This window comes from Mustelus asterias, chromosome 3, assembly GCF_964213995.1.
Source record: "Mustelus asterias chromosome 3, sMusAst1.hap1.1, whole genome shotgun sequence".
NCBI lineage: Eukaryota > Metazoa > Chordata > Chondrichthyes > Carcharhiniformes > Triakidae > Mustelus > Mustelus asterias.
Window position 1 is genome coordinate 124111470 of NC_135803.1, and position 26303 is coordinate 124137772.

The 26303-nt window shown below is 43.4% G+C and overlaps 1 protein-coding gene across 1 annotated transcript in view; it reads right to left on the reverse strand.

The window, feature by feature from the left end:
• The window catches only part of LOC144491556 (receptor-type tyrosine-protein phosphatase gamma-like), a 711057-nt gene that overhangs the window by 275476 nt on the left and 409278 nt on the right, over positions 1-26303 (reverse strand). Inside the window, exon 5 of the mRNA XM_078209530.1 lies at positions 4599-4691. Coding sequence (XP_078065656.1) covers positions 4599-4691 — 93 coding nt within the window. The remainder of the gene's footprint in view (positions 1-4598; positions 4692-26303) is intronic.

A 26303-nucleotide genomic window follows, 5' to 3' on the forward strand; every position in this document is an offset into this window, starting at 1 on the left:
AGATAAGAACTTGGCATATGGCAGCAGTAAAAAAGGAGGGCAGATCTCGATGCGGAGGTAATAGTGCAGAGATGTGAAATTATCATTGGTGGATTTCCAACATTGATGTCTCAGAAATTCACCATTTTCAATATATGTTCCAACCTTAGCACTTTTCCAAGGTAGAAGGCGTAAAAAAATAAATTGGAAGAGTGGGAACTGACTGCAAGGCTGTAACTGGCAGAGCAGCGAGTGCTGGAGAGACAGAGCTGCTCCTCCAATCATAGATTTTGTCCATTCCACACTTGCTGCTCTAGCTCCTCCAATGGCAGGCTCCCACTCTTGCTGCTCATCCAGAGACAGGATCTACAATTGAAGAAGCAGCAAGAGCAGGAGGAGGGAACCTATGATTGGAGGTCAAAGAGCAGTTTATTCTGGCTTGTCTCGTTGCTGCCACGAAAGAGACTTTTGGCTGCAGCATCACCAATTGCTTTTCGAGGCTGAGGAGATGAAGCAAAGAAAAAAGTAGTCAATCTCCGAAATTCCAGAAAAGCTTCATCAGTAACAAGGCCGGCAGCAGTTCTGGGCTAGCCATCACTCAGCCTCGTGCCAGCCCAGTCTGTTTGCATCTGCAGCTTCAGCCACTCCTTGGTCCATCTGCTTCCTGTGACTTACACAGAGCGAGAGGGAAGATCCTGACGTGAGAGTCAGCAACCTCCTACTTTGCTAACCTCATTCTCATTTAATGGGCAGGATAGAAGCTCTGACAACACTTTCTCTCAACATCATTAAGGTTTACATTGCATTTGTCAAATGGTGATTTAAAGAGTGCAAGACAAGTTCCTTCTCTTATGGTCACTAGTCATGTTAATAATAGATCCAGTTGGCCATGTGGTGGAATTCCTGTGTTCAACCTCATTGCCTTCATGTTCATGTAGCTTTTGAACACAATCCCAAGAGGTTTGAATCTTGTAGTAACTTAGCAGGATCAATGGTCATGCATGGCCTCCAGCTCTGAGACCACCCAACACTGTACTACAATCATGGCTCCTGTTCACATATAATCCATATCTCAACTCTCCACTCACTATTGGTAGTCCCGACACTCTCTAGTTGAAAAGTCAGGGAGGGAGCCCGGTCAGGGAAAGAATGGCTCCCCCACAGTCTTTTAAGGACTAATCCGACATCCAAGTAATACCGGATTTTACATTGCACTGCAGTCTCTGCCTCCCAACCACTAAAAGGTTGGTCAGGAGCCTACCCATGAGCCTCGTGGCAGCAATTTAACAATGGGAGCAGCATTGGTGCTTTAAGGCAAGACGTCTTCCCCCTTGCTCGAAAGCAGGTCCCCCCTTAGCGAGCTGCTGGCTGATCCGATTGGCCAGTAGCCCTGTAATCCCACCAGCACCATTAGTAGCCACCATCAGGACTACAGGCAGTCTCCAGTGCCGAAGTATCTGGGCTAATAGGTATGCCCGGGGTTTGGGGTCACAGTGAGGGTGATAAGTGGGCCTGAGGGGGTGGGTCAGGGCACCAGGTTCAAGATGCCAGGGAAGAGGGTTAAAGGGGAGGATGACATGGCAGGGTGCCTCTGATGGGCCGAGGAGGAACCTAAAGGAGGTCTCCGCAACCTTCCCTGAAATCAGCGTACACAGCTAAGCGTGCCAAGCTTTCCACATGGTTGCCCATGCATCTCCTCCCCTGACCATAGGTAAAATATTGGCAGGGGCAGAATGAGGTCCTTAAATGGCTATTAATTGGCTACTTAAGGGCCTCAGTAAGATAGGCCACCTTCACCTTCACCCCCCCCGTAATATTTTGAAGGGCTGGAAACACACCAGCGGGAGAGCCTAAAACCCAGTGCATTGCGTTAAGCTACTGATCAGTTATTTGTTAACTGAGTGGGGGGTGGGGTGGCGAATATTGAGAAACAGCAGTGTCAGTGTGTGGGACAATTACAGCTCAAGATACAGGGTCAACTTTGCTGGGGAGGGCATGAATGGCATAATTAGTGAGGGATGGAGGGGAGGGTTTGTCTGTTCCTGACTCTGCTCCATATCTACTCCCGAAATCCCAAACCTGGCTATCGTCCCACGTTGGGCTGGGCATGGCACTCACCTGGAGAAATGCTGTGTTGCTCACACTGTGGTTAAATGTACAGTGACCACAAAAGACACACTCCCACCTCTTCCACACACTCACTTTCCCTTTCCTCTCCTCTTCTTTCTTTCTCCACTTCTCTCTGTCTCCCTGCTTCCCCTCTCACACCCCTGCTCTCCAGCCTGTTGTTCCTTCGGTTAGATTTAGAATTCAAAAATGAGCTGAAATGCATTCATCTCACTGTCCTTTTACAATTCCACACATTTACACTGGCCTCGAAGCATGTGCATTTTACCACAGATCATAAATGTGTTATAATATTTCCGACCCTCAGGCCGCAGTGATTTTGCCACTTTGTGTGGTTGTGTTCCTTTTCACAAAAAATCTCTAGACCTTTGTGTCTCCAGTCAACATTTTTCAGACCTATTGACTTCAGCCACTCTCATCACTGATAATGATATTGTGAAGCTCAGGGGTGAAACAGAAAATTAAAACAAAGACTGGATAAAACTGGCAAAGTTCAAGAACTAACAAGAAAATACAAAGTAAAAAAAGGGTAAAACATGAAGAAACAAAGGGATTCAAAGGTTGAAATAAGAGGGAAAAATGTAGAAAGTTCGTCACCACCAGATGTTTATGAGAAATAAAACAGGATTACAGATTCATGCATACTGAATGATTGGCATAAACAGCAAGGGAGATAAATAGTATGGAGTGAGATGACAGATCAACAACGATCTCGCTGAATGACGGAAAAGGCTTAAGGTACTAAATGGTCGACTCGTGGTTCCTATAAAGAAATAAAGGAAGATCAAGCTTTCAAAGAAAGAGAGAATGACTCAAATACAAATAAAGTACAATGGACAGTGCCTCAGTGGTTTATATAGATAGAGAGGGAGGGGGAAAGAAAGTGGAAGAAAAACAAATGGGGGAAGTCAATCAAAAGGGGTAGTTTTTTGGAACAGCAATGTTTCTTTTTTTCCATCAGCAATTCCAAAAACCATGAACGAGCATTAGGGAAATAAATTAAAAGTCCTTCTAAAAAGTAGGACATTTAGACCACTGGCTCTCACCTATGTTTTGAAACTGAATATGCCATTGTTCCACAGCTTTATTGGACCACTGTGGATCTGTACCAAAAAAACCACATTTGTATAACCCATTCACTCCCAGGGAAATGCTGAACTTTGTGGGATTTATGCGCTTCATGTCCCATCAAGAGTCTAAGTTGAACCAAATGGGCAGCATCGTGGCACTGCTACCTCACAGCGCCAGGGACCTGGGTTCAATCCTGGCCTTGGGTGACTGACTGTGTGGAGTTTGCACATTCTTTCCGTGACTGCGTGGATTTCTTCCAGGTGCTTCAGTTTCCTCCCACAGTCCAAAGTTGTGCAGTTTAAGTTGGTTGGCCATGTTCAATTACTCCTTAGTGTCGGGGGGGTAAATGTGTGGGGTTACGGGGATAGGGCCTGGGTGGGACCATTGTCGATGCAGGCTCAATGGGCCAAATGACCTCCTTCTGTACTCTAGGGATTCTATGATTCTAATGAAATATGGTTGTCATACTGAAATTTTGATCCTAACACAAAGAAAATGTCAGCCGAGCAGCAATTTGAAAATGCAGTTAAGGGGCAGGATTTTGGGATGGGCTCATGACATTGGGGCCAAATGGAGATAACAATCCCGCATTGTGTGGGAAACAGTTACTTGGCAGTGATTTTCCCAGAATTTACCAATTAGTGACCAGAGGATTCATAAAGGATGGCAGGTGGCCTCGCAAAGCTGGAGGGCCAATAGGAGCAGCAGTCCGCCTTTCCACACAACGGAAACAAAGAGTGAGTGAGAGAGGGAGAGAGAGAGAGACAGGCAAACAGAGAGATAGAGTCTCCATCTAAATGAGCCCTCTCTCCAAATTTTTAAACTAAAAAATGGAAACGGCAGCCAGGCTATCCAAAAGGGAGACCCAATTCGGGAAATTCGCTGCCAGGTGAGTGTTCCCCACACAGTGCAAATGTGTGTCCCCAATTTAACCATACATTGGGGTTCTATTCCAAAACTCAAAATCCTGCACAATGGTATGCAGTTCAGGCTTGGAGTTGCAATGCCTCAGGCTTAGAGGCAGATTGCTTTTATTCAGTATACTTTAAGACATGGGAAGCTTGGATGACAGGGTTTTATGAAAATCTAGCACCAGCTTTAAGGGACTTGTTCAGCAGATTACTTATAATAGAACTGATCCTTTCGTTTGCCTGTACCTGGAACTACACTACCATAACATTCCCATTTCCATCTCATACTGTTATCCCTTCAGAGAAGAACAACAGATTCTGTTCCAATTTCTGATAAAATGTAAGAGCCAATATTTTTCACACTTAGGATCCTTAACAGCTATCAAACATTTTATTCAATTCCACATGACAGGTTGAGTTCAAACTGGAGTTTGAGACGTGACAGCACAAGGCTCTGTGGACAAGAATGCTTTGCACAGTAATGCAATAAAAGCACACAACTTATCTTACCTGAAGGAATATAGCCATCGCTCCTCTAATTTCATTTCTTCTTGATGCCAACTCAATGTCATCATTGCCAGGGCTTGAAAGATAAATCTGCATCTGTGTTTAAAAAGTGGATAAAAGCAAAATATTAGTCCAAAATGTGTGCTAAGGTTTATTTTAAGTACTTTTCAATCTATATGTAAATCAGAATGGCAATGGTTAAAATAATCAACGTGAAGCAATTAAAAATCATGTAACCCTTCATCAAAGCTTCCATTAATCAGTGAAAATTGCATTAGTTAAGTCACACATAATCAGCAACAATGTCCTGGTACAACATCCAAAATCCCAGCAGAATATGTCACACATGTGAACAAAGAACACTGTATAAAAATGACCTTTTGTGAAATGATACAATTAAGAAGATAATTTTATTGCAGTAATTAGAGGTGTTCAGTAAATTACTCCATATAAAAACATCTTTTGATGATATTAATGCAAATTAGAAGGAGCACAACTACAGCAATATCAAACGACAGTCGCTATCAAAAAACCCAATGCCATACATTCTGGTTGTCAGTTGCAGATTAATATGGTTTATACAATCCAAATACAGAAGTTCTTGCACACTGAAAACTTCTAATTTTCAAACTTCAATGACAACTATAATGCGAGAAAAATAAGTAATTCACTGATGTAGGTAAATTGTGCTATCTAAAACAAAATTGCCTTCCCATGTTCATTCAAAAATGACCTTTCATTTTTCTTGAGTGTCACTGTGATGTGTTGCTCAACAATCATAGCCCCCAGCCACCCAGTCACACAATCATGTTTCAGGAAATCATGTGTGACATTATATAATTTTCAATACTCGGTAGAGTATGAAATAAATACTCTTATGTCAAGTGGTATATACAGTATTAGAGAGAGAGAAATACATATAAAAATATTTACTTTCTAAACTGCCCAAGTCTGGTGGAAAATAGGCCAGGGAGACAGTTAAAATGGGGCCACAGGCTTACAGTGATGAATCTAGTGCTTTTGTTTGTGGCAAGCTTGGAAGTGGTAAGAGTATGTAATTAGACGAGACGGTGGTGTACTGGAATCCCACTGCCTTCGCATCTCTGCCAGAATAAAGTTCTGGGCAGGAAGCTCCATGGCCAGCCTTCCCACCCTGTTGCCATTTAATGGCCAAGGGCCCATCCCACCACTGCTGGTATTAACTCAGAGGTGAGCAGGTCTGTTGACATGCACAACAGGTGAAACTGTGTGGCTAATTTGTCACTTCCGGGGGTGGGTTCCTTTGATCAAAAGCACTCAGTTTCAGATTGAGAGTCAACACAGGAAGAGGGCGGGGCCCACTAGAAACCAGCCCTCCCTTTCCCCTCCCCTAGTGACCCCCAACCCTCAAAACTTCCCCCACCTCTTCAACAAATACCTACCTCTGGCTTGGGTCTCTCTGCACTCTTGGGATTCCAGTGGGTGTTTTTACTGCAGCGGGTCACCACCTCACCTGTGGCACTGCTGAGAACAAGAGCTGCATGTCCCTGATTGGCTTCCACCTCCAGGGTCTTGATTCCAGGGATAGGCCCCACCACTGCCTGATTGGCTTTGGTTCAGTGGGCCTCCCTGAAAAGAGGCTGAAGGAGGAAATTTTCCAGAAAACCATATTTTGCATCATCAAACATATTTACTTATTGGACTAATTGGCACCACTCATAACGGGCCAACAATGCAGAGGGGCACCCCCGGATGGATATTCGATCGGGTCCCCCCCCCCTGCACAGCTGAGAGACTCGCGAATTTCAAAGACTACGGAAGATCCCTAATCTGCCTAGCAACAGCGCGCAGCTGAATTTTAAACTGGCCAAGGACGATCAAGATCCCTATGAAACGAGACATAGAGTGGGTTATCAAAACCAAGCTATCACTGAAATATTACCAATTCGGCCAAGGCAGACATAAAAATCTGATAAACTAAGATATAAGAATAAAAGATTAGAATGAAATACTCCAGACATCCAACAGGACAGGATGACATTAACACTCAATCTCACAAGCAGGAAACACAGACACGAAACAATAAGATCAATTCAGATAAGAGGACACATAGAGAAGATAATGGGAAACGCATTTAGACACCGGGGCAGGACCAAGTAATCCCATTAACACGAACACACACCATACAAATGCTAATCGATGAAACTTCCTAGGGACTTTTTAAACTGACAGACCACTTTATACATATTGTAAAAATGCATAATCAAATGTTCCCGCTCGAATTTGGATCCCTATAAAGATCCAGAGCTGATGTGAAAGGATTGAGATCAACGTGGCCAAGCCACTGTTTCTGAGCTGGCTACGGGGGTCTCCCTGGGATCCCAGTAATTGTACAATAAAGACACGCTTTGAACCTTGATTTGCGACTCAACTTCTATTCTGCACTGGTAAAGGGATATTTCCCTACAACAAAATGGCGTAGTCGGCAGGATTTGATATCTGACTTCTGACTGATGGCCACAGTTTGAAAGTCGGGATCAACTTTAAACGAATCTGATACAAATCCAGAGCAGTCAAAGGCGAGTGCAGGTCTCCGTTCAAAGTGAGGTACCTTTAAGGGTTTGTCTGTTTTAAGTATTGTTGTCTTGTAGAACTGTATAATCTTGCCTAAGTTTTTAAATTGAAACAGAAGTCCGCACTAAAGAGGTACAGGTCAGAACGACCGCGTGGAAGAAGGTAAGTAACTTTTAACTTTAATAGGAGTAAAGGACCAGAGGTAAAGATAACAGGTTTTGGGCTATTTGATAACAGGAATTAAGACTAATATAAAGATAAGTACCGCATGCAGAACTAATTGGTGTAACTAACCCAGGATTGTAAATGAAACCGCTGTCTGTGCCAAGGCAATAGGACAAGGGAGTGCTTGACTCAAGGTGCCCTACCCTAAACTGGACGTTAAGAGGAGAAATCCCCCACGCTAAGGTTGGGTTTTGAAGCGGGCGCTAAGAGGCACAGGCACTCAGGGTGCAAGGCACGGACAGTGTAAATCGGGTAACAACACTGACTCTGAAGGGACGAACAACCTCAGAGTCGATACAGTTACTAACTATAACAGGGGCTTTGATAACAGAATACATATGTGTAAGTGTTGAGGAAAAGGGGACCCGATCCATCCTGACCAAGAGACACGACGACGGAGGATCCATTAGGGACCCGGGCGGAGTTTGATAACCTTGTTCGTCTGTAGGGAACACCACAGCCCATAGCAGGATACCCGGTTTTGGGGTAACGGATCAACCCTGCTAGTGGGGGTGGTGGCCGAGCAGGAGGCGTTGTACTTAGAGGGGCTGGGAACAGGGGCCGACAAACCCACTAAACAACCAGCACACATCCCAATAAGACAACACAAAATAGACCAAGCGTGAGGTGCCAGGAATAGTTGGGGGAGCCCGGGGGAAAGAGACCCACTGGGACCCCACTACGAGGCCCTACAGCAATACAGACGGTGCTGGGGCAGTATCAGTGACAGGAGATAAGGGAGAGAGTTGAGGCACTTTTACTGTTGGAGCCAGCATACGGGGGTTGCAGGACTGCTAGACAGAAAAATGGCAGACCACGTTGTTAAGGGAGAAACTGCAGTAGCTCTCATTTTGAAGTATCTGTTAGCCAGAGACGCGATTGTTGCAAAGATGAAACGGAACGGGTGGAACGCATCACAAACTTTAGAAGATCAAAGAAAGTGGGTAGACGGAGTTAAACGGGACAAAACAAAAGTAATGGGAGTAATATTAGTGACCCAGTTAGCTGGACTAATTGAGGAAGTAAATGCCTCAATGGAGGAGAGACACAAAGAGACAGAACAAATTAAAGTATTACAGGAGAGAGTGAGGGAATTAGAACACAGAAGACACACTGCGGAGATAACGCAGAGATCAGAGGAAACGGACCCTCGGCGCCCATACGAGTCAGTGCAGAAACATACAGCCACTCCAGCATCAGAAGAAAACATAGAAAATTATAATCTAGCGCCAGTCACGAGAGGAGGGACGTTAGCACAACCAAAGGCAACCTATAAGCCTTTTACGCCAGGGGAAAGGCAGCAGATGGATAGGAGAGATCTTAGTTTTTGTATTTCAGTGTGTTTGTGAGATCTGGTAGCTTGTCGAATGTAGGTGGTTGTTGTTGTAATTAGATTGAGAGCAGGGAGCTCTTTGTTCCTGTTGAATGTCTGCTGCAGGCAGTGGGTGCAGTGTATTGCACCTTGGTTTAGCCTCAGGGGGCTGGGAGAGTGTTAAAACTGTTAAAGATTAAAGTGATAGGATTTCTTGAATTTACTTCTGTTTTGAGTTAATTACAGTTTGGAAGAAAGAAGAATAAAAGCGATTGTCTTAATCAATGTTCTGCATTCTCTTTGAATGTTTTACACTCATCCCAGTCTGAAATGATAAGTTTGAATGAAAAAGGATGTACTGTGGAATGACTTTTGGAAGCTTCCATGTGTATGTGTGTGTGTGTTTAAACAAAGTGGTTGCGTGGATGCTTTGTTGTTGTTTGTTTTAATGTTAAGAAAGGATTTAAACCTTGGAAGGAAGCATGTGCTCTTTCCTTTGTCTTGAAGTAGAAATTATAAGAGTTAGTTGAGGAGTTAAGAGAAGAAAATAAGTTATTTTGTGGAAAGGTAGAAAAGCAGGAACAAAAGACTGAGGTCTATGAATTAGTTTAAAGTATATCAAGTCAGTGAAATACAGTATTAATCGCAGAATATCGCGATTTGCGAACGTCAGATAGTTTAGTATTCTGAACTAGTTAAAATTATGTACTGCCGTCGGAATTTCATGAGCCATCAAGGTTCAAGGTTTGCCAAATATAAAAGCACTGCAAAGCTTAAAACCTAGCCAGTTAAGAAACCAAAATGTTCCTAATCAAATAACTGGTATGTATTGTACCTGCTTTGATTTTGATTCGGCGCCTGTTACTTTTCCTAGAGTGTGGGGGTTTCGATCTGGAGCTCAGTTTCAAAAAAGAAACGGCTTAAATTAAAAGGGTTTGGATATCACGGTTACGATGTGTAAAGTGGTATGATACAAATGCCGCTTGATTATTTTTATTATACAGTATAGCACTGCCATATAGACACAAGAATAACATCAAATCCTGAAAAGCCTTAACCAACTTTGTATGATATATTCATATACTATATTGGGTATTGATAAAGACATAATTATTTTGTGAAGTACTGTGGTGTAGCGCTTGCACGCAAACAAATGATCAAATTAGAGATAGTGTAAGAGTACTCATATAAAGATCGGAACTGTATGGCATGTGATTTTAATGGGGAAAGCGATGTCTTTTGATAAGATTACATACAAATGAATGGATGTCCAATTGCAGCCAAAAAAGGCCAGTACAAAGTGTTATTTAATTCACACTAAGCTTGCTATGGATGGGGGATGCCAATTCAAGTTGATTCGGACCAGGGAACACATTTCACAGGAAAGGTTCTGAAAAACATTTGCCAACTATTAGGAATAAAACAAAAATTTCACATCCCCTATCACCCGCAAAGTTCCGGGATGGTGGAGAGGATGAATCGGACTCTAAAAATAACAATGGCAAAAGCAATGCAATCCTCAGGTAGAAATTGGACAGAAGTCCTACCTGCAGTTCTGATGAGGCTTAGGGCGACCACAAATCGAACTACCGGCTTGACTCCATACGAGCTGATGACCGGGCGAGCAATGCACTTACCCGAAAACATTATTACAGGCTGGACAGATGTGGGTCCGATAAAAGATAGGATCCGACAATACATCCGAGACCTTAGCACCCAATTGAAGGGGATGCGCCGGTCCGTAATTTCTAATCAGGCACAGGTCGACGCAGAGGGGGACTCAGAAATATTACCAGAAGTCCCAAAAGCCGGGAGCCGGGTATTAACAAAAGTGCTTCCTGCAAAACCAGGATTTGCCCCAAGATGGCACGGACCTTACGAGGTCATTATTAGCGGAGATACCTGTGCCTGTATAGATATAAGGGTAGTCATGATGTGGAGATGCCGGCGTTGGACTGGGGTAAACACAGTAAGAAGTTTAACAACACCAGGTTAAAGTCCAACAGGTTTATTTGGTAGCAAAAGCCACACAAGCTTTCGAGGCTCTAAGCCCCTTCTTCAGGTGAGTGGGAATTCTGTTCACAAACAGAATTTATAAAGACACAGACTCAATTTACATGAATAATGGTTGGAATGCGAATACTTACAACTAATCCAGTCTTTAAGAAACAAAACAATGGGAGTGGAGAGAGCATCAAGACAGGCTAAAAAGATGTGTATTGTCTCCAGACAAGACAGCCAGTGAAACTCTGCAGGTCCACGCAACTGTGGGAGTTACAAATACTGTGACATGAACCCAATATCCCGGTTGAGGCCGTCCTTGTGTGTGCGGAACTTGGCTATCAGTTTCTGCTCAGCGACTCTGCGCTGTCGTGTGTCGCGAAGGCCGCCTTGGAGAACGCTTACCCGAAGATCAGAGGCCGAATGCCCATGACCGCTGAAGTGCTCCCCAACAGGAAGAGAACAGTCTTGCCTGGTGATTGTCGAGCGGTGTTCATTCATCCGTTGTCGCAGCGTCTGCATAGTTTCCCCAATGTACCATGCCTCGGGACATCCTTTCTTGCAGCGTATCAGGTAGACAACGTTGGCCGAGTTGCAAGAGTATGTACCGTGTACCTGGTGGATGGTGTTCTCACGTGAGATGATGGCATCTGTGTCGATGATCCGGCACGTCTTGCAGAGGTTGCTGTGGCAGGGTTGTGTGGTGTCTTGGTCACTGTTCTCCTGAAGGCTGGGTAGTTTGCTGCGGACAATGGTCTGTTTGAGGTTGTGCGGTTGTTTGAAGGCAAGAAGTGGGGGTGTGGGGATGGCCTTGGCGAGATGTTCGTCTTCATCAATGACATGTTGAAGGCTCCGGAGGAGATGCCGTAGCTTCTCCGCTCCGGGGAAGTACTGGACGACGAAGGGTACTCTGTCCACTGTGTCCCGTGTTTGTCTTCTGAGGAGGTCGGTGCGGTTTTTCGCTGTGGCGCGTTGGAACTGTTGATCAATGAGTCTAGCGCCATATCCTGTTCTTATGAGGGCATCTTTCAGCGTCTGGAGGTGTCTGTTGCGATCCTCCTCATCCGAGCAGATCCTGTGTATACGGAGGGCTTGTCCGTAGGGAATGGCTTCTTTAACGTGTTTAGGGTGGAAGCTGGAGAAGTGGAGCATCGTGAGGTTATCCGTGGGCTTGCGGTATAGTGAGGTGCTGAGGTGACCGTCCTTAATGGAGATGCGCGTGTCCAAGAATGCAACCGATTCCGGAGAGTAGTCCATGGTGAGCCTGATGGTGGGATGGAACTTATTGATGTCATCATAGAGTTGTTTCAGTGATTGTTCACCATGAGTCCAAAGGAAGAAAATGTCATCGATGTATCTAGTGTATAGCATCGGTTGAAGGTCCCGTGCGGTGAAGAAGTCTTGTTCGAACCTGTGCATGAAGATGTTGGCATATTGAGGTGCAAATTTGGTCCCCATGGCTGTTCCGTGTGTCTGAATGAAGAACTGGTTGTTGAAGGTGAAGATATTGTGGTCCAGGATGAAGCGGATGAGATGTAAAATTGCATCTGGAAACTGGCAGTTGTTGGCGCTGAGCACTGAGGCCGTTGCAGCAATGCCATCGTCATGGGGGATGCTGGTGTAGAGTGCTGAGACATCCATTGTGACGAGGAGCACTCCTGGTTCAACTGTTCCATGTGTGCCGAGTTTCTGTAGGAAGTCCGTCGTGTCGCGACAAAAGCTTAGAGCCTCGAAAGCTTGTGTGGCTTTTGCTACCAAATAAACCTGTTGGACTTTAACCTGGTGTTGTTAAACTTCTTACTAGATATAAGGGGACAGGGGGTCTGGAAACACTGGACCCAATTAAAACTATATGAGGACAAATGAACTAAAAAAATACCGTTTTGCTCATTCAACTTCCACAGGAACCAGGACCAGATCTACTATCAAGACGTCGGAACCAACTACTTTTAATTTAATTGCCTGTTTATTTTCTGTATATACTGTAATTGTAAAATACTGTTGAAAAAAAAAGAGCGATATGGGAACAGGGACATATCTGATAATAACCCTGACCATTGTAAATACACTCCAACATATGGGGGTTAGGGGAACAGAACCACCAATCATGGAAGGAAACCTATTCCTGAAAACACACATCCAGATCTATGGGAATCGGACCGCTTGTTACCCCTCAGCGCGATCAGTAAACTCCCTATTCATCGCAACACCAGGGTGGCTCCCACAAGAGTTATTCACTATTGACACATCGGGGGCACCCTGCAAAGAACATATTGGGTACTTTAAGCAAGGGATACAAGGAAGGTGTGTAGAGCTCACTGAGCCGGGAATTCTAAGGGGGACGGGACCCCAACCGGAGGAGACACATGGGAACTACCCACAATGTTTTAAGGGAGAGGGATGGGGGTGCGTGCATGCCTTTGTCCCTAAAAATGATTCGTGCGCTGAGGCACATTGTGCTCTCCAGGAGTGCCGGGTCCGGGAAGGACACTTCACTTGTGACTGCAAGCAACAAAAATGCATTGCAGTCACCGCGGGTAGGCAGCTTATGTGTGGCAAGTGCAACAGCACCCACGTAAGCTCAGCCTCAGGGACATATCCATTTGATTCTCACCAAGAGGTACAATCAAGTGGACAGTCCAGGGGGAGGGAAGGTTCCACAAGATGGGGCCATGCGGTCAAACGACCCCGGGGTAATGCATGTTATCGGGTTAAAGACGGGTACGTGTTTTTATTTAAAAATGTATATATGACGGCCACAGACAGGCCTCCAAGGTTCTTTTCCGGAGGGACAATCAGACCTCTCACGGTTCCATGCCCAAGCGAAGGGCATGTCCAGAAACGCATAGTGACCAGGGCCATCAGCGCAGAATTTTGCTCCGACTGGCAGGCCCCTGTCACACTAGGGTCTTCTTTAGGATATGGATTTCTGGGGACACTATCCCTGGGAGGCGCCGCAGGGGTGATCAGCGCCAGTAATAGGAACTTCTTCATATGTGGACTGACCATTTTAGGAAACAACACCCTACAAGCATTAGGCGCAATTGACCAAGAACTCGCAGAACTCAGACTATACGCACAACAAACGAGATACGCGGTGGACTATCAGCTAGCCAGACAAGGGGGGGTATGCACCATCATCAAGGAAAAATGCATCACATACGTACACGACGAGACACTAAACATAACAGCAGCCATGTCCGGGATACAAAAACAATTGGATAACTTTAAACAGGGGTTAACAGGGACTGATGGGTGGTTAGGATGGCTGTTTAACACAGTTTGGGGAGCATATATTATGAAGGGATTAATCCTAGTGGTAGCCATCCTGTTCACACTCTGCCTTGGCCTAACCTGTATTAAAGTGATATGTGCAAATATTACATCAAGAATGCTACCCACTGCCAGTATCCAGATGCAAGAACTTAACAACGACACAGAAGAAGAGGAACAACGGCAAGGACAACAGCTGTACAAATCACTGTTCCTCTGAAGGTCGTCCATGGGGGGTCAGGCATGAATGGCACCCCCTGGACGAGAGGAGGGACTGAAGGAGGAAATTTTCCAGAAAACCATATTTTGCATCATCAAACATATTTACTTATTGGACTAATTGGCACCACTCATAACGGGCCAACAATGCAGAGGGGCACCCCCGGATGGATATTCGATCGGGCCCCCCCCCCTGCACAGCTGAGAGACTCGCGAATTTCAAAGACTACGGAAGATCCCTAATCTGCCTAGCAACAGCGCGCAGCTGCATTTTAAACTGGCCAAGGACGATCAAGATCCCCATGAAACGAGACATAGAGTGGGTTATCAAAACCAAGCTATCACTGAAATATTACCAATTCGGCCAAGGCAGACATAAAAATCTGATAAACTAAGATATAAGAATAAAAGATTAGAATGAAATACTCCAGACATCCAACAGGACAGGATGACATTAACACTCAATCTCACAAGCAGGAAACACAGACACGAAACAATAAGATCAATTCAGATAAGAGGACACATAGAGAAGATAATGGGAAACGCATTTAGACACCGGGGCAGGACCAAGTAATCCCATTAACACGAACACACACCATACAAATGCTAATCGATGAAACTTCCTAGGGACTTTTTAAACTGACAGACCACTTTATACATATTGTAAAAATGCATAATCAAATGTTCCCGCTCGAATTTGGATCCCTATAAAGATCCAGAGCTGATGTGAAAGGATTGAGATCAACGTGGCCAAGCCACTGTTTCTGAGCTGGCTACGGGGGTCTCCCTGGGATCCCAGTAATTGTACAATAAAGACACGCTTTGAACCTTGATTTGCGACTCAACTTCTATTCTGCACTGGTAAAGGGATATTTCCCTACAACAAGGCAGATCTCTTGCCGGCTCTCCTATCAGCAGGTGAGACTCCTGAGCCTCAGTGAGATTTCACCCCACACTCCATTTCTGCCCCAAAATGGCTGAATGCAATTTTAAATTGGAGGTCATGTCTAATAATTCATTTAATTTCAGGATATTTGTCTAACTTTGCCTTAAAGACATCTGAACTACTTTACTTTGAGTAACAAACAAGCATGTGTGTGGTATTTCCTTACATCTCACCTGAATCTATTTTCCAGTTATAAATCTGAACACAATTGGGCAGGTTGGTTGTGGGTGAGTTTAAAACATATCAGGCAGAATCTTGTGCTCTTGCTGGTGGCAAACTTGGAGGTGGGAAGGGCACGTAATTAGGAGGGATGCAATCCTGCTGCGTTCCTGGCTCTGCCAGTATTAAGTTCTAAGCGTCGAGGCCCATGGTCAATCTTCCCACCCCAGTACCTGTTGAAGTCCTTAAGTGACTGATTAATGACCACTCGAGGACCCTCATCATGCCACCAGTTGCAGGCGGGCCCATCATTTTGCAGTGTGAAGCCAGTTTGTCATGTCATGGCTCTCGATCAAAGGCACTCAGTGAAAAGGAGGCCACAGAGGCATCAAGAAGTGGAGGCCACAGAAATCCACCCCTGCTCATGCTGCCAAGCTCACTACACCCCACTTCCCTCAAACCATGAAACCCCAGCGCCCCACATTACTTACCCATGCTGAACTGTTGCCTGGGTTGCTCCATGATCTTGGAGCTCCAATAGGTGTTTTTCCTGAAGCAGCCCTGGCCTCCCCTGTGTCGCTGCTGAGCACAACAGCTCTCGATAGGTGAAACTTATACCATTGGGGTTTTGATTCTCGGGAAAGACTCGCTACTTCATTTGATTGGCTTGTAGTTGAACAGAGCTTTGCAAAATAAGGCAACATTTTGCTGGTTCTCCAGCCGCAGGCAAGGCACCCAGTGCCTCAACAAGATGCTGCCCATCAGCTTCCCCAGGAAACTGGCTTAGGTTGCAAACTATGGCTCCTTAGCTTTGTTATTTCCATTCAATAAATGCCATTTTTCTTCCAATGCGTACACATGCCTGGTGAGGGACGCAGTTAAAGCATATGCACAAGTGCCTACTGGAAGTATGCTGAGTAGGTGGATTCTGACAACAATCATTGTATAATGCTAATTTGACACTAGCTCTGCCAATCTGGAGCTCAACGCTCCAGCTAACGACCTCTCTTAAACTTGAGCAGCTGAACAAGTGCTCAGCAGCAGAAATGACCTCTAAGAAATGCTATTTTAAAGGGACCAACTACCTTTAGGTTAAAAAAAAACACTGGTTGTTTGATTTCTACTGGCTGTTACTGCAATTGTGCAAGTGTTTGGTGGTTTTCAGAGTTTAAAGAGTTCTGTAAAGAAAATGGTGTGGCAGATGCTGAAGAATTTTGTGCTGACTTCAAGGATTCTGCAGAAACCACTTGCTTCCAGGCATGGGTGCAGCAGCATGCGTTTCCTTTGAACTTCATCACAAAAGAGAATGAGCAAAGCCGATACAGAGCAGACAAGAGTGGGGGAAGGGGGGGAAGGAGGGGAAGAGAGAGAAAGGCTTTCAGCAAATATCATATTTGGCCATTCTATGAGAACCTCAGTCAAACAGTGCGCTAGATGCCTGCTCTTCACTAAAGAAGTCCTCACTGAAATCTGCCACCTACTGAAGATGCAAGAATGCAGCAAGACATGTCAGTGACTGCAAAGATGACCATGGCCATGAATTTTAGGTGTATCCAACTCTTGCCAGGTTGGAACAGGTGACATTTTCAACTTGCTGTCCACTGTTGCATCAGGGAGATCACTAAGGATCTGTATTCAAGGAAAGCTAAATATAATTCATTCTTTCTTGCCAGAGAAAAGCAGGTGCAGAGTGTCTTGACTACACACAGGTTGTTTTGCAAGTGCTGCTTGTCAACTCAGAGTTGTATTACAACGCAAAAGAATTCCACTCCTTCAATCCCAATTTGGTATGAAACCATCCACAGCATATCATGCAACTCAATACCTGGTATCCTGGCAATAGTCATGATATATTTATTCTGTGGCAGTCTGCTCCGCCATCTGAATTGTACCAATATGAAAAAGCAGATAGTGCCTAATAAGCGACAAGGACTACGTGCATGACCACATGGTTCATGATTTATGGTAAACCACATATAGATGGCCAGCACACAACAAACATCTTGCTACCACAAGGAATGCCATAGAGCAGACCATCGGAGTGCTTCTTCGACCACTCTATAATTGCCCTGCACTATTTGACAATCAAGAAGTGGGGTGGTCTTCAGCATGCTGCATAACCTTGCATCAGGAAGGCACAGTTCCCATCACCAGCCTTACGGTGAGCAGCTGAGGAGGATAGGGAGCAGAAAGACGAGGAGGAAGAGAGGAGGCAACCAACAGAGGCCCTTTTTGGCCAGGCAGCCTATTATCAACGTGTCCAACCTTTGGTTGCAAAGGTCTGCACATGAAATACAAGAGGAATACTTTGTAGAAGTAGTCAAGTTAGTCAACATTCTTTTAAGCAAAGCAAAAGTGTTGATTAATTGAGTGGCAGTAGATTTCACTTCATTATTGTGTTTGTAATTAAAATCAATGATGTGGCCGATGGACACTGTGTTCAGGCATTGTGGAGTTATGGTGGAGTGTTATCATTCCATGTTAGGAGGAGATATCCCTTGTTTCCCTGCAGCTGTATTCTGATATTCCTTGATGGGCAGGAAAGTGAGTGGACAGATGAAATGCCGTGGCAGCTACTGGTGAAACTGCTGCAGAGTTATCAGTATCTTCTACTGCGGTGACCAAGCATCTGGTGAACATTGATGAAGTAAGTGGAAGATGTATCTGTTCATACAAGTTCATTATCTGATGCCCTGATTGCGACATGTATGCAGTCTATTATGACTTAAATACATAAGTTCTAGAATTGGACAAAGTCCATTTAGCATCTCAAATCCATTCTCTTCGATCCCGACCATCCTGCACCTCAACTTCATTCAACCACATTTTCTGCATATTCATTGCTTCATTTATCTGACATATAGAAGCTGATCTTATCACTCACAAAGATTATTTGCAAGTATATCATACAAAGGAGGAACCAAGGATGGCGAAATCTAGGGTCATTCCAGAAATAATGGAATCAGCTCAAATAATAAAGTAAAGCACACCTGAAAGGAAAGGTAGCTCATTAAGAAGTCCTATCTTAAAATTGGTCAATAGTTAATGGAATACATCGACAGGTTTATCGTAGGGAGGATATCATTAGATTATTTATTCGTGTCACAAGTAGGTTTACATTAACACTACAATGAAGTTACTGTGAAAATCCCCTAGTCGCCACATTCCAGCGCCTGTTTGGGTACACTAAAGGAGAATTTAGCATGGCCAATGCATCTAATCGGCACATCTTTCGGACTGTGGGAGGAAACCAGAGCACCTGGAGGAAACCCTTGCAGACACGAGGAGAACGTGCAGACTCCGCACAGACTGTGACTCAAACCGGGAATTGAACCCAGGTCCCTGGCACTGAGGCAGCAGTGCCAACCAATGTGCCACTGTGCCACCAACAACGTTTCCTTTATTAAGTAATTCTGTTTCAATATTATACTGTTGGTTAAAAGAAAGATAGGTAGCCATTCACCAAACATCCTTAGACAGCACCTTCCAAACCCACAACCACTTCCATCTCGAAGGATAAGGGCAGCAGATCCATGGGAATAGCACCACCTACAAGTTTGCCTTCAAGCCATTCACCATCCTGACTTGGAAATGTGTCATTGTACCTTCGCAGTCACTGGGTCAAAATCCTGGAATTCCCTCCCTAATGGCATTGTGGGTCAACCCACAGCATATGGACTGCAGCGTTTCAAGAAGGCAGCTCACCATCATTTTCTCAAGGGCAACTAGGGATGGGCAATAAATGTTGGCCAGCCAGCGACACCCATGTCCCACAAAAAAAAGGTCATGTACAATCTATCATGTCCAGTCCTTGATATACCACCTTATTTTTTTTAGAGATCATCCTCCAATGGCCAAAATGGAAATGTCTGCAAAGATGCAGTGAAGGAACTTAATCTAAAAGCCACCTTAGCAATATCATTTGATTTCATCTGGGTTTTTTTCCCCCCTGTTGTATTATGCATTTTATCAGACTCACTGTCTTCCTGTTTGCGAAGCCACCTCTGCTGGGCAGGGAAAACAGGATGGAACTTGCCCTCCAGACTAAAGATCTGCACTCATAAATAATTTAGATTTTCATGGTACTTGGAACCAGAGTTACAATCTCCTTCTGCACATGGCCTGCAATTAGCAGAATACATCGTGGTACCTTCAGAGCAGACAATGTTGGGAGACAGATACAACATACTCAAGTTCAACTGGAGTTCATGATGGAGTGTTTTCAGATATACCACAGGATTCCAGAACTAAGAAAGAGGATTTGAAGAGGCTCTCTGGCCATCTAAATTTTTCATTACCAATGACGACCACCTTCCCATCAGGTGTTCATAGCCCAAGGAAGAAGCAGCAATTGCCATATCCTGTTCAAAGTCGACATGTTGGAACCTCTTCTTGATGTAACAGAATTTTTTTCTCTCAGATGTGTCAGTGAAAGGCTGTTCCTGTCAAAATCATCATGAGATAGCCTGTCACCACCAGCCAAATCCAGACACAAGGGGCAGGTGTAACCTTCATAGGTGGGCACAGTGGAGGTCATACTGGTTTCATCTGATTTCAGTTCAGAACAATCACTGATCAATTGATTCATTGACCCTCTTTAAATGGAAAGGCAAAACAAACCCTTGTCAGAAACAGATGGCCTGCTCAAACTGATCATTTTCAACAAAAGCTAACAAATTAGTAACTATTAAGTCATCTAATTTTGAGCTTTAGAGTGCTATATTATAAAAGGAAGCTCACATATTGAATTTTGTTTCGGAAAATTGATTGGTAAAGTCCATAAATGGGCCTTTAAGATGCTGAAAGGCACAGGTAGTACGATTGAAAGCACAGTATTTATTCTGAGTGTGAGTACAGACTGGAGGACACACCAGAAAATGAATAATGCAAAAACAAAATGAGAGATTAAGACAAATTATTTTCCCCAAACAATTCTTATCAGGTGGAACAGATTCCCAGCAAAAGCAGCTAATTCTATGTCAATTAATTCCTTTGAGAAAGAGTTGGGAAATTATCCGCTTAGCCAAAATAAATTTAAGGTTATAATTCCAAGTAAAAGACGAAGATCCAATTCCTCATGGACCAAACTGCTCCAAAGTATACTTCCGCATATAAATCTCATGTTTTGAAAAACAAGCAGTTATAAATGAACATCATATGATGAATGATTAGACATATTGTGGATTTTCATTGGGTTAGATTGCAAAAGCTAAGCAGAAATTTAATGTCATCCAAAAACATTAAATAAAGCATACAGTTTATCATGGGAAAATTGTGAGATCAGTGGAAAGTTGGCTCAATGCCCTTTCCTTTTACCAAGTCAGTGCTATTATTGAATCTACACTCTTAATCATGTCCGAGAAGTGAATTCCATTTTAAATAAGTTATGAAAAGTTAGTATAGACTGATCATTGGAGTAAATTACTCAAAAGCTTCACCTACAAAAGTAGGTACATGTGGAACAAAATAAGTGGTCAGGGATTTCCTTCTCACAGTTTACTGATATGGGATTTGAATGAGTACAAAATCATTTGTGTACTTGCCAATTAACATTTCCGGATGTCCCATTAACTAGGACAGCTAGTATGGCTCTTCATATCTTAATAAAGCCACTTCATGCAGATTTAATTTCTCGGAAATGATGCTATCGCAATATATATATATATATACATATATATATATATGTATATAATGGGCATAAAGGTGATTATTTGGAAAGGGCTTGAGGAAGAAAACAAAGTAGGTTTTACCAGATGGAATTCTGATTTGATTTATTACTGTCACATGTATTAACAGACAGTGAAAAGTATTGTTTCTTGCGCGCTATACAAACAAAGCATACCGTTCATAGAGAAGGAAACGAGAGAGTGCAGAATGTAGTGTTACAGTCATAGCTAGGGTGAGAAAGATCAACTTAATGCAAGGTAGGTTTATTCAAAAGTCTGACAGCAGCAGGGAAGAAGCTGTTCTTGAGTCGGTTGGTATGTGACCTCAGATTTTTGTATCTTTTTCCCGAAGGAAGAAGGGGGAAGAGAGAATATCCAGGGTGCGTGGGATCCTTAATTATGCTGGCTGCTTTGCCGAGGCAGTGGGAAGTGTAGAGAGTCAATGGATGGGAGGCTGGTTTACGTGATGGATTGGGCTACATTCACGACCTTTTATAGTTCCTTGCGGTCTTGGGCAAAGCAGGAGCCATACCAAGTTGTGATACAACCAGAAAGAATGCTTTCTAATGGTGCATCTGTAAAAGTTGGTGAGAGTCGTAGCTGACATGCCAAATTTCCTTAGTCTTCTGAGAAGTGTTAGGTAGAAATAATAGAATATTCCAGCAGTGCTTATGGGATTTTTGTTTCACAGATTTGTGGCCTCAATATCCAAACTAAGAGTCTAATACTCCAAGTCAAGTGAAAAGCAGAAATCTGAAATTAAAATATCAAGTGCTAGAAATACTCAAGGTTAGGCAGCACCTATGAAGAGAGAAACAGATTTAAAAGTTTCAGGTCAATGACTTTTCACCGTTGGGAATTGGGAAAAGTTAGAGATGTCATAGGTTTTGAGCAGGAGGTTGGTGGGACAAGGTCTAAGGCAATGGAAGAAGAGGTATCTTTCAATTAGGGACTTTATAGCCTTCAATGGCAACAGGGTTCAACAACTTCAGACCATAAAGTCACCAACTCCTCTCCTCCCCTCCCCCCCCGCCCTCCTCCTCCCAAACATGTTTGTTTTCCTTTTTTTGCACATTTCACTTTTTCTCTTGTTTTTGTTATCTGACAGAAGCACATCTACTTCAGGCACATTTTTTGTTTTTGTTTCGTTTCTTGCCTCATCATCATTCCCTTTGGCCCCTGTCCTTTGTCCTTGTCTCATCCGCTCCGGCTCAAAACCTGACTCTTCCCTGTTCTGACAAACTGAAATGTTAATTCTGCTTTTCTCTCCACAGATGCTGCCTGATCTGCTGTGTATTTCCAGAATTTTCTGTTTTGTTTCAATATTTCAAGTTGCTTTGCCAGTTAATGTTTAAATTATTCTAATCCTAGAAATAAGCTGTGAAATTTTGTCTCATCAGCAGCTAGGAAAGTTAGAATGAGTGGATGCATTAGCTTTCTTCTCCAAAACAGACTTCAAACATCTCAACTTCACTGAATATAGATCTATTCACAGAGCTGTTTACCATGGGATACCTGCTGCAATTTTACAAGGAAAAATCACCACCAAGATTCTGGTCCCTCCCCCAAATATTTATATTTTTCTTCATATTGTACCTCAGTTCATCTATTGCTGTATGTGTATTTCTAAAAGGAAAATATTTAAAAGGGCATAACTTAATATTCATGTTGACAATTATATTTGTGTATATTTATGTGGTGATTTTACACTCTTCAGAATCAGGTTCAGTGCACAGTGCCTCTCTGCAATATTGGCTTTTGCGCCTATTCCAGTGGTATCTAAAGTGAATGGCCATTTCTCATTTTCCCTTAGTTAAGGGAAACTGATTTAGACATATTACATCATATTACACTTCTCTAAATCAGGTTTGCTGCACTTTTTTAGAACTATTGTTGTAAAATCTATACTTGAAGATATGTGAAGAACTGCATTTCCCAAGAGTTTTGTGTTCTATTTTGCAAACCTTATGCACATGGTTGAGGAAAGTGTTCTAAAATGAAATAGTGCCTCAAGTGTCTAGACTGATATATTTCTTGTGTAAAGGTTTCTATTAATTCTGCAAAAAATCTGAACATTAATCTCCTGAAGTGACAGAACCTATTTGGTGATACAGCAATTCCCTCCCCTGTTCTTCTAATAGTTCTTGTTAATAGTTAAACTGAACATAGCATGCTTCAAGCAATAAAACACAATTCATCACAAATACTGTCAGCAGATAATATTCTGTGCCTCATATGCAAGCCGTAAAGCATCGAGATATATTTATCATCTCACCATTTCCACCTCACTTGACTTTTACTGTGACCAAGAACAGGTATAGTTTTATTAAATAACTCTCTTGAAACCATTAATTTTACATTTTTCAAACGGTGCCCAGACAGTCATTTTCAAATTGTAGGAAATGCACCTAAGCCGATTTTGAAAATGTTTATTTTACAAAATGTACTTTGAAGGATAGAACTGTAACTTTGCCTGATCGCTTTCTTTCTCATACATATATTGCAATTGCGAAGGAGGGATAGCCAGTTTCTGTTCAGTGGAATTGTATATACATGCTTACTCTACCATAATATCAAGATTTAAAAGCAAATTACTATCAGAAATAAAAGGATACAAAAATAAATACTCCCTCAGTTTAAAGCATTTTGTCACATCTCGAGCCCAAAGAACAACATTTAAAGTCATAGCAAAAACAGAAAATGCTGGAAAGTCTCAGCAGGTCTGACAGCATCCGTGGAGAGAGAATAGAGTCAATCGCTGGATTCTGCCACCTCGCCCACAATGGAATCAAAGTGGGTGAAGGTCCAATGATGGAAATCTTCATTGACCTCAGGCGGGAATTTTCAGTCTTGCCCGCACGAGGCCGTAAAATCTCACCTAATGTTTCGAGTCTGGAAGACCCTTTGTCAGAGCTCCAGACTCGAAACATTGGCTCTGTTCTCTTTCCACAGATGCTGCCAGACCTGCTGAAATTTTAAACATAGAACAGTACAGCACTGAACAGGCCCTTCGGCCCACGATGTTGTGCCGAGCTTTATCTGAAACCAAGATCAAGCTATCCCACTCCCTATCATCCTGGTGTGCTCCATGTGCCTATCCAATAACCGCTTAAATGTTCCTAAAGTGTCCGACTCCACTATCACTGCAGGCAGTCCATTCCACACCCCAACCACTCTCTGAGTAAAGAACCTACCTCGGACATCCTTCCTACATCTCCCACCATGAACCCTATAGTTATGCCCCCTTGTAATAGCTCCATCCACCCGAGGAAATAGTCTTTGAACGTTCACTCTATCTATCCCCTTCATCATTTTATAAACTTCTATTAAGTCGCCCCTCAACCTCCTCTGCTCCAGAGAGCACAGCCCTAGCTCCCTCAACCTTTCCTCACAAGACCTACCCTCCAAACCAGGCAGCATCCTGGTAAATCTCCTCTGCACTCTTTCCAGCGCTTCCACATCCTTCTTATAGTGAGGTGACCAGAACTGCACACAATATTCCAAATGTGGTCTCACCAAGGTCCTGTACAGTTGCAGCATAACCCCACGGCTCTTAAACTCCAACCCCCTGTTAATAAAAGCTAACACACTATAGGCCTTCTTCACAGCTCTATCCACTTGAGTGGCAACCTTCAGAGATCTGTGGATATGGACCCCAAGATCTCTCTGTTCCTCCACAGTCTTCAGAACCCTACCTTTGACCTTGTAATCCACATTTAAATTTGTCCTACCAAAATGAATCGCCTCACATTTATCAGGGTTAAACTCCATCTGCCATTTTTCAGCCCAGCTTTGCATCCTATCTATGTCTCTTTGCAGTCTACAACAGCCCTCCACTTCATCCACTACTCCACCAATCTTGGTGTCATCAGCAAATTTACTGATCCACCCTTCAGCCCCCTCCTCTAAGTCATTAATAAAAATCACAAATAGCAGAGGACCAAGCACTGATCCCTGTGACACTCCGCTAGCAACCTGCCTCCAGTCCGAAAATTTTCCATCCACCACCACCCTCTGTCTTCAATCAGATATGATGTGGAGATGCCGGCGTTGGACTGGGGTGAACACAGTAAGAAGTCTCACAACACCAGGTTAAAGTCCAACAGGTTTATTTGGTAGCAAATACCATAAGCTTTCGGAGCACTGCTCCTTCATCAGATGGAGTGGAAATCTGCTCTCAAACAGTGCAAACAGACAGAATCAAGTTGCAGAATACTGATTAGAATGCGAATCCTACAGCTAGCCAGGTCTTAAATGTACAGACAATGTGGGTGGAGGGAACATTAAACACAGGTTAAAGAGATGTGTATTGTCTCCAGACAGAACAGCTCGTGAAATTCTGCAAGTCCAGGAGGCAAGCTGTGGGGGCTACTGATAATGTGACATAAATCCAACATCCCGGTTTAGGCCGTCCTCATGTGTGCGGAACTTGGCTATCAGTTTCTGCTCAGCGACTCTGCTCAGTCGTGTGTTGTGAAGGCCGCCTTGGAGAACGCTTACCTGAAGATCCAAGGTTGAATGCCCGTGACTGCTGAAGTGCTCCCCCACAGGAAGAGAACTGTCTTGCAGGACTCCTGGACTTGCAGAATTTCAGAATCAGAATTTTCAAAATCAGAATTTCAGCTTATGGTATTTGCTACCAAATAAACCTGTTGGACTTTAACCTGGTGTTGAGACTTCTTACTTCGATCAGATAGCCAGTTACCTATCCAATCTGCCAACTTTCCCTCTATCCCACACCTCCTCACTTTCATCATAAGCCGACCATGGGGGACCTTATCAAACGCCTTACTAAAATCCATGTATATGACATCAACTGCCCTACCTTCATCAACACACTTAGTTACCTCCTCAAAAAATTCAATCAAATTTGTGAGGCACGACTTGCCCTTCACGAATCCATGCTGACTATCCTGGATTAATCCGCATCTTTCTAAATGGTCATAAATCCCATCCCTAAGGACCTTTTCCATCAATTTACCAACAGGCGTTTTCTGTTTTTGTTTCAGATTCCAGCATCCACAGTATTTTGCTTTGAACTTGGAAGTCATAGATTTAACTGCAAGACAACATCATTTAATCTGCTATGCTGGCTAACTTCCAATTTGATATTTGACCTTCAATACCTCAAGATCAGGTAACCACGTATATAATACAGCGTACCTCACAGCGCTGTATCCGAGAACCATACAGTATCGAATGCTCAAGTCCATGCACATAATCAGCTATCATCATGAAACTCCTCCTTTATTAGACTAAAATATGTCCATGATTTTTCTGCTTGGTATATGTAGCTTAGACTCCATCCCTTACATATGGCAATAAATTTTGCAAACAAACTTAATAAATCATTA